Source organism: Cheilinus undulatus, linkage group 11 (genome assembly GCF_018320785.1).
Source record: "Cheilinus undulatus linkage group 11, ASM1832078v1, whole genome shotgun sequence".
Lineage (NCBI taxonomy): Eukaryota > Metazoa > Chordata > Actinopteri > Labriformes > Labridae > Cheilinus > Cheilinus undulatus.
This window is the reverse complement of record NC_054875.1, coordinates 7,733,294-7,747,376: the sequence shown is the minus strand read 5'-3', so window position 1 is coordinate 7,747,376 and position 14,083 is coordinate 7,733,294. Positions and strand designations below refer to the sequence as shown.

The 14,083-nt window shown below is 39.5% G+C and overlaps 2 protein-coding genes across 2 annotated transcripts in view; one reads left to right on the top strand and one right to left on the bottom strand.

The window, feature by feature from the left end:
* Positions 1-346: 346 nt before the first annotated feature.
* LOC121518047 (zinc finger CCCH-type with G patch domain-containing protein-like) lies at positions 347-7,665 on the bottom strand. The gene is made up of 7 exons (XM_041800231.1): positions 7,526-7,665; positions 5,436-6,084; positions 4,902-5,035; positions 4,569-4,733; positions 4,192-4,314; positions 1,155-1,572; positions 347-747 (listed from the first exon to the last, which is right to left on the bottom strand). The coding sequence occupies exons 2-7, from the start codon at positions 6,026-6,028 to the stop codon at positions 609-611; spliced, it is 1,572 nt and encodes a 523-aa protein (XP_041656165.1). The 5' UTR covers positions 6,029-6,084; positions 7,526-7,665; the 3' UTR covers positions 347-608.
* A 273-nt stretch (positions 7,666-7,938) lies between these two features.
* The window catches only part of tti1 (TELO2 interacting protein 1), a 42,687-nt gene continuing 36,542 nt past the window's right edge, over positions 7,939-14,083 (top strand). Inside the window, exons 1-4 of the mRNA XM_041800114.1 lie at positions 7,939-8,078; positions 8,938-9,682; positions 12,085-12,422; positions 12,505-12,781. Coding sequence (XP_041656048.1) covers positions 8,957-9,682; positions 12,085-12,422; positions 12,505-12,781 — 1,341 coding nt within the window. The 5' untranslated portion in view covers positions 7,939-8,078; positions 8,938-8,956. The remainder of the gene's footprint in view (positions 8,079-8,937; positions 9,683-12,084; positions 12,423-12,504; positions 12,782-14,083) is intronic.

Here is a 14,083-nt window from a genome sequence, read left to right as displayed (position 1 = left end):
GGGCAGGAAATTACTCCCCACATGAGGGTAAAATCTGAGAACAGCTTGTTTCAGCACACATTTTCTGAAATGTGGTGAAAGAGAGGGGGAAGGAAATGGATTTTTATGGTACTTGAGGGGATTGTGGACAGGCCAGGGGCACATATTTTTGCTAGAAAAGCCTGGAAAAGTGATTTTTGCATAATATGTCCCCTTTAAGAACATATTGTTGAATGAGGCTCATTCTTATCTTCTACCTACACAGCATAGAACAAACAATAAGGTGTTTCAAAAACAGAAACAGCATAGGAAGTTCTCCAACCTGAGTTTTCAGTTCTGATGAAGAGTAACACAGGGAGACAAAACGTTAAGAATGAAAGTTTAGTTTGTTACAGTACAGTTTATAATCAAATAAATGTTCCCACCAAATAAACTCAGTTCTAGGAAACAGAAATGATCAATTTTTTCAATGTTGGGCTCTGCTGTCAGCTCCAGTCCACGATCAATAAGAACAAATACCAAAAAATGTCTTTAAAAAAACTTTATAGTAAATAACTGACAACAGCCAAGAACCTAAAGTTCATCTCAGTGGAGCAGAGCTCCCCTTCATCCTCCAAATCTTTGAGAAGTCAGAACTCAGTCATCTTCTTGTGCGTGTCGGCCTTCCTGTGCTCTCTTTGGATGGACAGCTCCTGAGCTTTCTGCTGGGCCAGCAGCCGCCGGGCCGCTGACAGCCTCTCCTCCAGCTGCTTCACTGTAGATGTGTCCCTTCGCACACAAACAACAAACAGATTAGGAGGTGGGGAACGACTGAGGAGACAACTTTGTTTAAGCTTCATGTCTCCAGAATAAGATTTCCACAGATACAAGTGTTGAATCTTCACACCATATTTACATTTTTACACAACTCCCACGGACCATCTCATAATATAATTTATTTCCACTTTGCTCGACAGGAGCCTCACAACCAGTGAGCTCCTTCTTAACAATCAGTTGAGGCTGTGGGAACAGTGCATGCGTTTGTATGTACGTTCAAGTGGTGGTGTGATTGCTAATGAGTCAATTCTCTCCATGGAGGAGAGAACAGATGCTGAGCTGTGGATGTATTCACAGAAGTCAGATTAGACAAACAGAAACACAAATGATAAACAACGTGCACAGAACTCAGAGCTGACCTTCCTGTTTGTCTGCCGAGTGACTCAGTCAGTTTCTGGATCTCTCTCTCGGTCTGGGACACCCTCTCAGCAGCCTGGAACAACCTCACATTCAGACTCCTCTTGATGTTTTTCCCTCCTCTGTAAGCCTCCACCCCAGTCGCTGCTGCTGCTAACGATGCAGCAGCTCCCCCCTCAGCAGCGTCAGCGCTCTTTCCTCCAAGCTGGTGATTCAGAAAGTCAAAGACCGTTTTCCTCCCTTCTGTGTTGACCCGGGGTTTACGGTGTCTCTTTGGGCGAGCAGTCTGTGAGCCGTCTTTGCTGATCTTGCTTTGCGTACGTCTTTGAGTGAGCTCAGCACACTGGTCCAGGGACTTTCCTTTAGGAAGGACCACTGCCATGACGGGCTCTACTCGACCCTCCTGATTCTTTCCTAAACCTGAGGAAACAAAACAAACACAAGTGCGGAAAATAACCCACTAGACAAGAAAGAAAATTAACACAAATATCTAAAATTTATATTCCAAAATAATCAAACATGGTATGATTTCTCAAACTGCCAATAATTCACATAAAGTTGCTGCTGCCCAGTAGGAGGGTGAAGAAGCATGCAACCTCTGTCGCCCTCTAGTGTTTTGTCAGTATATCACATCCCCTGTATCAATATTATATCAACAGTGTTTTCTATGTGATCAGTCTTTAAAAATCTGGTGAGAGACATCAGAAATTACATCATTTCTATTATTATATTTTCTTTCACTTTTCACAAAAAAATCTGGAATTTCTTGTGACTGAAGGATGGCCATATTGAGCATGTATTCCTCTTATGCATTTATAATATGGACCGCTCGTGATATTGGTGCCTCTAGTAGAAACGAAGGGGCAAATAAATCCAATGTTTGGATGCTTATTGCTATTTTGCTGGTGAAGTCAGGCTATTCTAATTAGAGACGCATCAGTGCATAGGTCTGACATTGCTATTGGCCAATATCAGCCCTTTAGAAAAACATTCATTTATCACTTAGAGTTTGCAAAAAAATTCCATGTGAAGGCCAAGCAGGTTTTCATGTGCAGCCTTGCTACCATAAATCCCAGACCAGTGGAGGGCTGCAGTGATGGTTGTCCTTCTGGAACTATGTCCCATCTCCACACAGGATCTCTGGAGCTCACTCAGAGTGACCACCAGGTTCTTGGCAACCTCTCTTACTGAGGCCCACCTCCCCTTGACTGCTCAGTTTGGTAGAGCAATCAGCTCTTGGACGAGTCCTGGTTGTGCTAAACTTCTTCCATTTGAGAATTCTGAAAGCCACTGTGCTCTTGTGAACCTTCAGTGCAGCAGAATTTTTTTGATAGCCTTCCCAGATCTGTGCCTTGCAACAAGCCTGTCTCTGAGCTCTGCAGGCAGTTCCTCTGACCTCATGGCTTGGATTTTGCTCTGATATACATTGTTAGCTGTGATGCTTTCTAGAGAAGTGTGTACCTTTCCAAATCACGTCCAATAAATTTAATTTACCACAAGTGTACTCGCAGGTGGACTCCAATCTAGGGCTAGGCAATAAATCGAAAATTTGATTAAATCGCAAAATGGCCTGCTGCAACTTTCAAATCGCAGAAGGATATTCCTTTGACCTAAATTTTTTTTCGAAATAGCAGTTTTCAATATATGTATGTATTTTTTTTTTGCAGAAGAGATGTTATACATGACATATTATGCACTCATTCAAGTGCCATATTTTTTAGAATAGTCTACAAAAAATCACACCTTCATTTTTGTACTTTTTTCTTATTTAATTATGAGAATGACAAAAACCCTTCAATGCAACAATTCATATCCAGTTGGCAATACGAGTCAAAATGTTCAGCCCTTGTTTAGGAATTAAAGAAAGTTAAAGAATAATCGCATATAGGGCTGCAACTGATGATTATTTTTTATGTTGACTAATCTATCAATAAATTTCCAGATTAGTCGATTGGCCACGATTAATTGGCATACTATTTTGGATCCCCATTTTATGTAAATAGTAGCAATTTAAATAGTAGCAGTTCACCTGCCTTGCAGGTCACAAATAACTAAAGGATGGCTTTCTTTAAAGTGACTGGTTTGTCCATAAAAGTAATTAAAGCAAATTGCCCATCCATAGTCCAAAAGTACAAATAAAGCTTAATGTAAACAAATTAAACTTCCAGCCCAAGTGACTGAACAATAGATTATACTGGCCGGTATTTGATTTTACAATATCAAAAACAATAATATGATTAGTCGACACTTGAATTTCCATGCCAGTAAAATTTTCTAGTCGCCATAATCGATTATGGCGACTAATCGTCGCAGCCCTAATCAAATCAAATTGCAATATTGGGGGAAAAAAATTGCAATTAGATTATTTTCCAAAATATTTCAGCCCTACTCCAATAAAGGTGTGGAAACATCTAAGCAAAAGTCAAGAGAAATAGGAGGAAACTGAGCTAAATGTAAGGTGTTCATTTTTGTTTTCACTTTTTCATGATGGGATATTAAGAGTAGATCAATGAGAAAAAAAGGTTTTTTTGCACTTTCTGCAACCAGCCTTGTGGTGTTTCATCCACCAACAAACTCCAATGTTCATTAATCCTTTAAAACCTAGTGCATAGCCGACAAAGTGCTGTTGAAACACGCTTTGCCATAATTACACGACTGTTTGTGTTATCAAAAAAATTCAGATTCTGAAAGATGAGAAACTGTACTTCACAGCCAACATGTGGCCATTACCTGAATTTTGCCTTTCCTCACTAAAAATCTAGCATAAAGGTCCCCCCTTTCCAGAAACTTAGGAGTTAAAGGGTTAACAACAGTAGCGCCAGCAGGTCAAGCTCAGTTTACTACAGGAGCTGCATTTGTCTACAACTTCATGGTCTTGTCACCTTTAAAATTGCAATTATTAATCGCAAACAGATTCAACAGCAATATAAATCTTAATGCCATTTCTAAATGGGGGGGGGGGGATAACTGTTTCATCCATATGGAACATCTAATCTCTGAGTCACACTGAAACCCTGAATGCAGAGCACCTGCACTTACCTTTTCCATATTCATAACCCATTTGAAGTAAAAGTTTGGATCCTATTCCTCTGGTATGCGCCTCCCAGCCACCAAAGTTTGAGCTGTTTAACGAGTCAGTGGAGTCTGCAGCAGAGTCCATAACTGTTCAGTAAAAACAGAAATGAGAAACAGAACCAGTCAGTCATTTTGTTAAAGGTAAATAGCAGTAAATACTGTTCCATAAATCAGAATGTTAAAATGTTTATTTAAAGACAGAATAAAGCCATTAAAAGTCTTCAATTTGCTTTTGACAGCTCCATTAAAATACACCAAAGTCAAACTCTATTTTTGTGAGATATCAAGGTCAAGCTCATATTTTGAATGGTGGAGGAAAAGCAACGCATATCCATACAGACCTTTGGCATATCCCAGGTCATCTCCATCTCCTGTGTCCTCCATGTCAGACTCAGAAGAGACGGGGTCATCTTCTCTTAGAGGGGGGATAATACAGTCAGCCTCAACCACAACTTCTTTGAGCAGCAGGCTGTCGAACTTCACAGTGTAGAAACCGCTGTCAATTTCTGAATTAAGACAAAAAAAGGGGAAGGAACATTCTGACATACTTGAATATTTCACCTGTTGGTGTCATGATTGTTTTGGTAACAAAGGTTTGTTGGCTCTCTGTGAATTTACTCTCAAACTTTTCACAGTTTGCACACCCTCAAAAACTTGTTCCCTTAATGGAGTACCTTTAATTTTGGCTGGGTACCAGATTCCATCCTCATGCCGAGCCAAGCACGATGATCCTTCTTCAAGATTACTGAGGTCAGTCTCAAGGAATTCTCTGAGCTCGGAGACAAATACGACCTCGCCGTGAGAAAACCTGCAATTAAAAGGAACAGGAAGAATTACTGTTTATGACCTCAGTTCCCAGTAGATTTTAATCATACAATCTGAGATATTCCAACAATATCTGACTTTTTGAAGTCCCTTTTGCATGAAAAATTACATTATTATTATCCTTTTCAGAGTCAAAATCATTGGAAACTCTAATTAAACTCTCCACTGTTGCCTAAATTGATTTTTTTTCAGGGTTAGAAGACCAACAAGGTGACATTTAGAAGTTATGAAATAAAAGCTGCATATAAAATAAGGTTTAAGGTTTCATTATATTGTAAGTATGGCAAGAACATGTGGGAAATGACAAATGTAGACAAGCTAAATTTATAAAAACAACTCAAACATGTTGACTTTAACAAGTAAGACTTAAAGCTGTACTTTACCGACAATCATCCTTGAAGCGACACCTGTCCTCAAGGTAAAACGGACAGGGTTTCATCGACCTCTGGGTGGGGTACAGGTAGAGAACTCTTACTTGTGCCTCTTCTCCGTCTGGTGGTTCTGCCCCCACCACCATGGCGTTGTGATACTCCAGTGTCCCCCATGTTGTTTTATAGGGAGCTCTTACTTTGGCACCACTGAGTGAATCTTCTTCCTCCTCCTCCTCTTCTTCCACATCATCCTCTGCCTTTTCCCTCTCTCTAGTCTCAAAGCTACCACCTGAGGACTCTCCAAGTTCAGCATAGAAAGCAGCAAACTCATCTCCTAGATTTCTGTTTGTACTGTCCGTGTCATTTGCAGCCTCTGTGGTATTTGACTGTAGTCCGTTATTGTCCTCAAGGCTGGCCAGCAGCTGACTCTTCCTGACAGACACAAGGCTGGCTTCAGTGAGCTCTATCAGCTGACAAAGGTCCTCTTTTAGTTTAAGAAGGTCTGACTGCTGGGAGGGGTCCAGGCCAGCAGACAGGGCTGACTCTACTTGCTGCAGCTGGGCCCCATAGGTAGAAATAGCCGCCTCAAGGGTTGCTTCATCCATACTGATACTTGGCACAAAACGGGGCTGTTATGGACGGCATCTAACTCCCAGAACACCTGAAGAAAAAGATAAGTTAAATAATTTACATGGATAGAGGGACAAACGGAGCTCACTTCCCTGTGATGTGCTGTCAAATACAATTCTTCTGTCCAAGTACTGATGCATAATATTAGATAGATAGATAGATAGATAGATAGATAGATAGATAGATAGATAGATAGATAGAAAAATATGCTGTTTTCAATTTTTATTTTACATGATATCAAAATAGATATGTAGATGTAGTTCAGACCTAAAATTTCAATTGTAAAAAAAACACTTAAAAGTCAAAAGATTGAGGATGAACAAAGGAAAAAGACTGCAGCTGACAAAGGTCTGTTAGTCCTGCTCAAAATTCCTCAAACTTAATTGTACATGTGGAGGATATTTATATGTATTTTGGTTGTAAATATCAGCAGAAATGTCTGTATCTGCCGATAGCATTAATTATCTTATTCACTGATACCTGCTGATACTGATATTGTGCCCATAATACAGAGCTCCTGTCTCACCTCTCTATTATAATACAAAAAATTTGTCAGATATTTTATATAAAAGGATCACAAAACCTGAATAAGATTCAACATTTTTTGTTATAAGAATATCGACTAGAACTCTGCAAAAACAGATGAGGAATTATAAACTATTTAACCATTTATTTCACAAATAGCACAGGGGAGGATGTTAGTGAAAATTAACTTTATACCAAGGAAATTACAGGACTTAATTTTACCCAGTTTTACACATGTGCTCTCTCGTGTTTTGTCCACTGAGAGGGCACACTACTCACTGGAAGGAAACCCTGGAGGGCATTTGAGAGGCACTATGTCCATTTTTCCACTTAGAGGGCACTTTATCATTTACCTACAGTGGCATCAGAGCAGTTTAATGGCAATTTTCAAACAATAGGCACCAACAGGGGCGATTTCCTGCCCACCTCTCTAAGTCCATCAGTGCTGACGAACAAATCTGCCTTTTTCTGCATGGTTCATAAAGTTGTCACATTTTAATATTTCTCAAAAACATTTGTTTTAAATTGATACAGTGTTCTTCATGTAAATAACTAATAGTATGGGAAAGGACAGAAGCTTTAAAAAGCATTTCCTTTTTCTGGAGATGCAGTGACTGAAAGTCAGGGCCAGCATTGATGCAAAATTTTAAAATAACATTTTTTTCCTGAGTGCCTAAACCGATGTCTCCTTTGTTACTTCCTTTAATGTAAGACTCCAACAATGCCAACATTTTCTTTTGTTCGTCAAATAAAAAGACCTGAGTTTGTCCAACAGGAAACTGATCTCTTAAGAATAAACTGAGTATACTTAGTTGCCAGCACTTATTTAATATTGACACAACTTAGAAGCATCAGTTACCCAACCCAGCCATTTATCCAAGCTAGTTTAGCTAAACGTTAGCCGTCTTTAAAGAACTTTCTGCCTAATATATCAACACTGGTATTACCTTTGTTGGTAGGGTGTTTATTCGACCTCTGCTGCATCACCGTAGGGTTTGACAGCCACAAAAAGCACTGGTATTGAGTAATTACAATAAATGAATTCTAATGTTGGGCGAGCACAAACACAACAGACACCGGTGCACGGTCAGGCTGGGGTACGGAAAGGAAATACTTCAAGATAAAATAACTTCTCCTAAACATTTAACAGTTTTGTATTAATGCTGCCTGTACAGCGTTCGAAATTCAGCCTTAGAGCTTCATGCTAGTTGTAAACGTGATTAAATATTATTAAAGATAATTTTAAAGCACATTAAAAGGGATTTTTCCACAATGATTAGCTTTCTTTTGTTTTATTTTGAAGATGCATCACCAAGCCCGGAAGTCTCGTATTGAGTACGTCAAACATAACCGCCGAGACGCAGGATTATGAGGATTTTCATGACTGGAGTTTAGTAACTTTGTCGATATTAAATGCAATTCTTCTGTTAAAAATAAACTCTTTTCTTCATGGAGTCACCCCTTCGTCCACAGGGTTCACTAAATTCTACCAATATGAAGGTAGGCTTCCTGTTTGTTGACGCTTGTTACACTGATGAGCTTCAGCAGCATGCTTAGTGCTGTCATCCCACTCTTCATGATGCTACTGATGTACTGCTATACATGATTTTAGGTCTCATGTAGACACTTGTTTACGGCTTAATAATAAATCTTCATTATAGTAGTAGCGAATGTATTACTCGCTGGTAAAATGAAAGTAAAACCAACATCATCACATTGAAAATAATGGCATGCAGTCAAATAAATTGTCCTCTCTTTTGCAGTGTTGTTTGCTACATTAATTCCAAACTGATAAAATTCTAGTAAAAATCAAACCTTTTCAATACATGTTTAATATAACAAGAATAAAATATAATTATATAAGCACCCAATATTGGATGCCTTATTTAAGAACTGCAAACTATTGCATACTGTCTTAATTTCACATTTATGTTGCCAACATTTTGTAGTGGTTCTATAATTTATTCACAGCAAACATTTATATATATATATATATATATTGCATATATATATATATATATATATATATATATATATATGTATATAAGCTTTTGTGTTCATTTCAAGTGCATTTTTCATGTCTGGAATTGATAACATGATAAATGCTATAGTTTTAAAGAAGGTTGCATCATATAGTATTGAAGTATCAACGATGTAATGATGCTAACATGTTACATATATATCAATATCTGCCAATGCTGATGTCATGCTGATAGTATTGTTCATCCCTGTTTGTTAGGGTTTGTAATTTGTCAATATGGTAGTTGACTATGACAGATTTTCCTTCAATTACAAAATGTTAATTAATAATTTACCTCCAACTTTTTTTTCTTTTTTCTGTTTTATCAATCCTTCTTAGTGAGGTGATTCCTGCTGTCATGCCTCCTACCATGGCTCAGATCAGTGATCCAAAGATCGCCTTTGCCTACCTGCGCCCAGCATGTGTCCTGCTTACCCAACAGCCCACTCTGACCAATGTGGAGACTCTGAGCTCCCAGTTGAAAGAAGTCAACGATGCCACACTGCAGCAGCTCCAAGACTACGTCCTCTTTCCTCTCCGCTTTGTTCTCAAAGTTCCCGGTCCAAAAAAAGACAAATTAGTCCAGACTGTAGCTGAAGCCATCAGCTATGTCCTGGAGAACACTTGTGTGCAGAGCTGGGACACTCTCCATGACCTCCTCTCAGAGCTCTGCCTCTGCCTCTGCTCCCCAGCCGACCCCGGTAAACCTGCAGACACATCAGAGGAGCTACAGTCAGCTGTGCTGAGGTGCATGAATGCACTGCTTCATGCTGCTTATGGTGATATTGTTTTCAAACTCTTTGAACCCATTATGCTGCCTGGACTTGGAGCTGCTGTATCTCTTCTGTTGGCTTTAGCAGAGAAAGCAAAATCAAGAGATATCCAGGTATCAGCGCTGAAGTGCCTCCAGTCTTTGACTCTGCAGTGTGACTGTGATCAGGACCACATAGTGCCATCCTCAGAGGAGAGGTGCATTATAGGCAGCTTCATGGCTTCATTCCTACCAGGGATCACTGTGGCTGTGGCAAGGATCATTACAGGAGATCTGAGACAAGGCCATGCAGTTTTAGTCAGGGCTATCAAGGTACTGTATCTCTGTTTTAATTTGTATTTTATGGTGTATGTTGTCATGCTTGAATGTGTTAAATGTTACTAATTTCACTCACCTTTAATCACGCAGTTGTTGATCATAATGTTATGCGTCTGTACTTAACAAGTCCGAGCATGGTGTAGTCCTCATGCAGCAACAAGCTTGTATAAACTCTGGTTTGTCTTGCAGCATTGGTGCTGTAAGGAGCCATTTTTGAGATGTTTTATTCTTTTATTTTTGCTCTTACATAGATGGGCTGTGGGCTGTGTGCAGTCAGTAATGCTCTTAACTCCATTCCCATTGCTGGCTGAATGCCCAGAAGCTTTTAAGTGCTGACATTCTTTTTTTAATGCACAGTACATAAATTCCTCCCCTTGTTTGCTCTCAATCAAAACAATAAAAAAGTTGATGCCAGGCATAGCAGGGAATTATGGGAGGGATTCTCTGCTACACAAACTCACCCACCCTTGATGAAAATGAACAGACCGGACAGTACGTAAGCATCCATAGTCATATTCTGTAGTAGTGTAAGTGGAAACTTGAGGCAAAACAACATATACCTTATGGCTTCAGAAGCTATAATTTTCAAACAGATAGGCGCGTGTGACACCTCTGTAATAATTTGGCAGAGTGCTTTCCTGCTCTATTATAGTCAAGGCAGCAACACCTGTATTCTTGAAAATTATGTTTTAGGCTAGCCCCCCTCTTTTAAATTCTTTTACAGGGGCGCAGGTGGCCGAGTGGTTTAAGGCACGCCCCATGTACACGGACGGCCCGGGTTCGAATTCGGCCTGAGGCCCTTTACTGCGTGCCTCTCCCCCGATCTCGTCCCTGTTTTCGACTCTGTCCACTATCCTCCTTTGTCAAATAAAGGAACAAAAATGCCCCAAAAAATAAACCTTTAAATTCTTTTACGTCAGTTGTTTCTTTATTGATTTGGTGCACTAAAAAGTAGTTATTGCTGCAACTGGAATGTTAAAAAGACGGAAAAAAAGTCAAAAGAATGGATTATTGAATGTGAATATGGCACATTTATGTTGCATGTTTGGATTTTTTTATGTTCAAATGAACTGGCCATAGTCAAAAAAAAAAAAAAAAAAAAAAAAGTTGGCAATAGCAGAGAATAATCGTGGTTTTCACCAAGCGAGCCATTAAGACCTGATCGAGGTACAGCAACAGAACAGCAGCTGTCTCCTTATGTAACAGCCTTTGATAAAGCATCCAGTGTTTTTACAAAAACGATTCAAATGTTTGGGTTTTTTTTTGTTTTTTTTTGCTATAGCAGATAAGACACTTCCAATTAAAAATACAAAATTAAGGATTTTTTTAGGCTGTGAAAACTGTCTGAAATATTTAAGGTAATGTAAATACTCATCTAAAACAAATAGGATTTAGTTATTTATGGATTTAATATTGACATTTAATATTCTCCATATGCCATCCATCCATCCATCCATTTTCTATACTGCTTATCTGATTGGGGGTTGCAGGGGCTGGAGCCGATCCCAGTTGTCGTTTTGGTGAGAGGTAGGGTACACCTCAGACTGGTCACCAGTCAGTTGCAGGGCTTATTCTCCATATTGTACCTTTAAGACGTTTTTATTTTGAATGGATTGCACACAGTCATTCTACTTCCCTGCAAGGAAAATCTGCCCACTTTGTTTGGACTACTGATTCTCAGTTGGTTGGGACTTGTGCTCCACAGTTAATCTAACTGCAGTTGCAATATCAGCCTGTGCAATTTGCATAACTGCATTAAGCCTGCAACTTTTTGTATTAAACGGTACTTGAAAGGTTTGCAAAAATGTCTGCAGAAATGGCTTTAAGTTAACAATGGTGTAAATGCATTTGAACTTAAAAACTTTAGTTTGAAAATTTTTATGCCATAATATATATTTGTACATTTTGAGTCTCTGCATTTTTCTTGATAACCAAGAAAGTATTTTCATGATACCGTTGATGTATTATATTTTAATTGCAATCAAAAATTGCAATAATGCCCAGTGCAATCACACATTATTACCAAATCATACCGTAGTAGTTTGGAGCCAAAAGTGGATCACAGAGCCATTTTTAGTGGGTCGTAAATGTTTGTTCGGCAAAAAATTGCATTAAATAGTCCCCGAGATGCTTTTTAAACATGTTTGAATTGCTCTGCCTCTTTTTCCTCTCCTATATTTTGTGCTGAGGTCCTAGCTATACTATTTTTCATTTAAAAAACCCTGACTGAAATACACTAGAAATTTGGATTGTAACTGCTTGTTTAGGCGTTGGTGGTGAGTCCTGAGTCTAGACTAGTCACGACCACTGGTTTAGACCGAAGTAGAAAAGAAAATGACGACAATAATAACCATTTTTCTGCCATAAAATATTATTTCTTTGAATTTATTTTTCAGGTTTGGTCCAGGACTGTGGGCCTGGTTATGGAAGACGCCCAGCTTCAGACCGATGAACAGCATAAGACCCCGTCACCAGAACTAGGGAAAATCGGACAGCTGGTGGTCCACCGGACTAAAGACTGGGTCAAGAACACAGCAATGAGGCTGTGCATGCTGCTGAAGAAGATCATCTCCTGCACTGCTGCTCACCAACACTGGAGAGTCAGGCTGGAGATGGTGGAGCTGCATGACCACCTGCTGGACAGGTGTAGTCTGTCCCTGAAACAGTGTGTGGGACCCCTGCTGGAGGCGCTGGTGGGAGCTGTAAATGATGAGGAGCCCAGAGTCAGAGAGAGGTCTGGCATTTTTGAAAGGGAAAAATTCCTCTTGACTGCTTGATAATAAGGTGTTTAATGACACTTCTCTCCTCATCTTTAGGTGTGAGGCTGCTCTGCGATCGGTGTCACAGAGGAATCAGAGCTTTAGCAGCTGCAGTGATAAAAGCAGCAGTGCTAAGACCTTCACTGACGTGCTCTCAGAGAATCTTCACTCTTTGGCCACATCGCTGCCCAGACTGATGAGGACCTCTGATGACCAGAAGAAGCTGTTTGTCCTCAATGTGTTCCTGGGTTATTTAAAACTGCTGGGACCACTGGTGTCTGTGGTGCTGAACTCAGCTGCACATCTGGAGAGGATTTCCAAAGCATTAATGCAGGTAAAGTTAAAATATATTTTCCAACACCTGGAACAATTAGCATCATGATTGTTCATCTAGATGTAAATGTTGATCTGTTTGAAGTCTTCATGAACTGTTTGTGCCCCTGCACCAGAGCTGCACTTGACAAAGCTTGTACATTTTAACTATTTGCCTTGAGACAAATGAACAATCAGCCACATATTTGTGAGTTTATTGGGTGTCCTTTTCCAAAAGCCATGGCTTTTAAATGCTGTAGAAGCTCTGCATGTCTGGCTATGTCTGTATGTACCATCAAGAGTAGATAAAGGGTAGATTAAACAAATACTCAGAGATTCACAGCACTGATCCAACAGTGTTAGAGATGAAACAAGGGACTGGTTGATCCTCTTTATCAACTGATATCAGCCTTGTCTTATTTATCTATCTTTATCATTAAGTTTTTTATTATTAAGATTTATTTTTGGTCTTTTTATGCAGTATGTCCTAACAGCATGCAAGCATCAGGCAATGCATACTTGCAGTCCACGTTGCATTTGTTAGAAATTCAATTCTGTACACTGTAAATGTCACTTTTCCCTTGCTAAATAAATGACAGCTGGCCCTTTTACTATGAATCTGGATAAAATGAAGTTTGGTGCTTTGAATTGACAAGCTTTGACAGCTGGGAGCCAAATAGTTTTGTCTTTGACACAGGTCAGGTCAGAGTGTAAAATTTAAGACACAGCTATGAATATTGTTAATACACAGCTGTTTCCACTGCAAAACAAGCTAACACTCTCTGCAGAGTGAAGAAAGTGAAAGAAAATCAATGAAGTATTCCTGTCCTTTTTTTTTGTTCTTCACCCATCTTAATGTGAGCTACAGAGAAGGAAATAGGAACCAGATGACGGGGGGAAACGTTGCACTGCATTGCTGGCATGCAGTCAGGATGCTATAATATAAATCAATAATCAAACTGATTATCTCGCTGATGCTTGCTTACATAGAACTGAGTGTTAGAGGTACAGGACAGTGGATAGAGTCAGAAATAAGGGAGAGAGATGGTAGGGAATAACATCCAGAAAATGAGCCACAAGCCTGATTCAAACCTAGTCCAAACACTCTGAGGATAGCCTTAGGCATGAAAACTAACCAACAGGCGTTGCGGCAGCCCAATATCAGCCTTGATGACAATCATTGTGTCACTTTAATTCAATGCTGGCAAGTTATTATACCTAACTGCTGATTCTGAGAAGAGGATTTTATTCAGCAGAGGAAGCCATCTGCTGGACAAATTCTGATTTGTTTTCATGACTCATACATTGCAGGAAATACACTTGG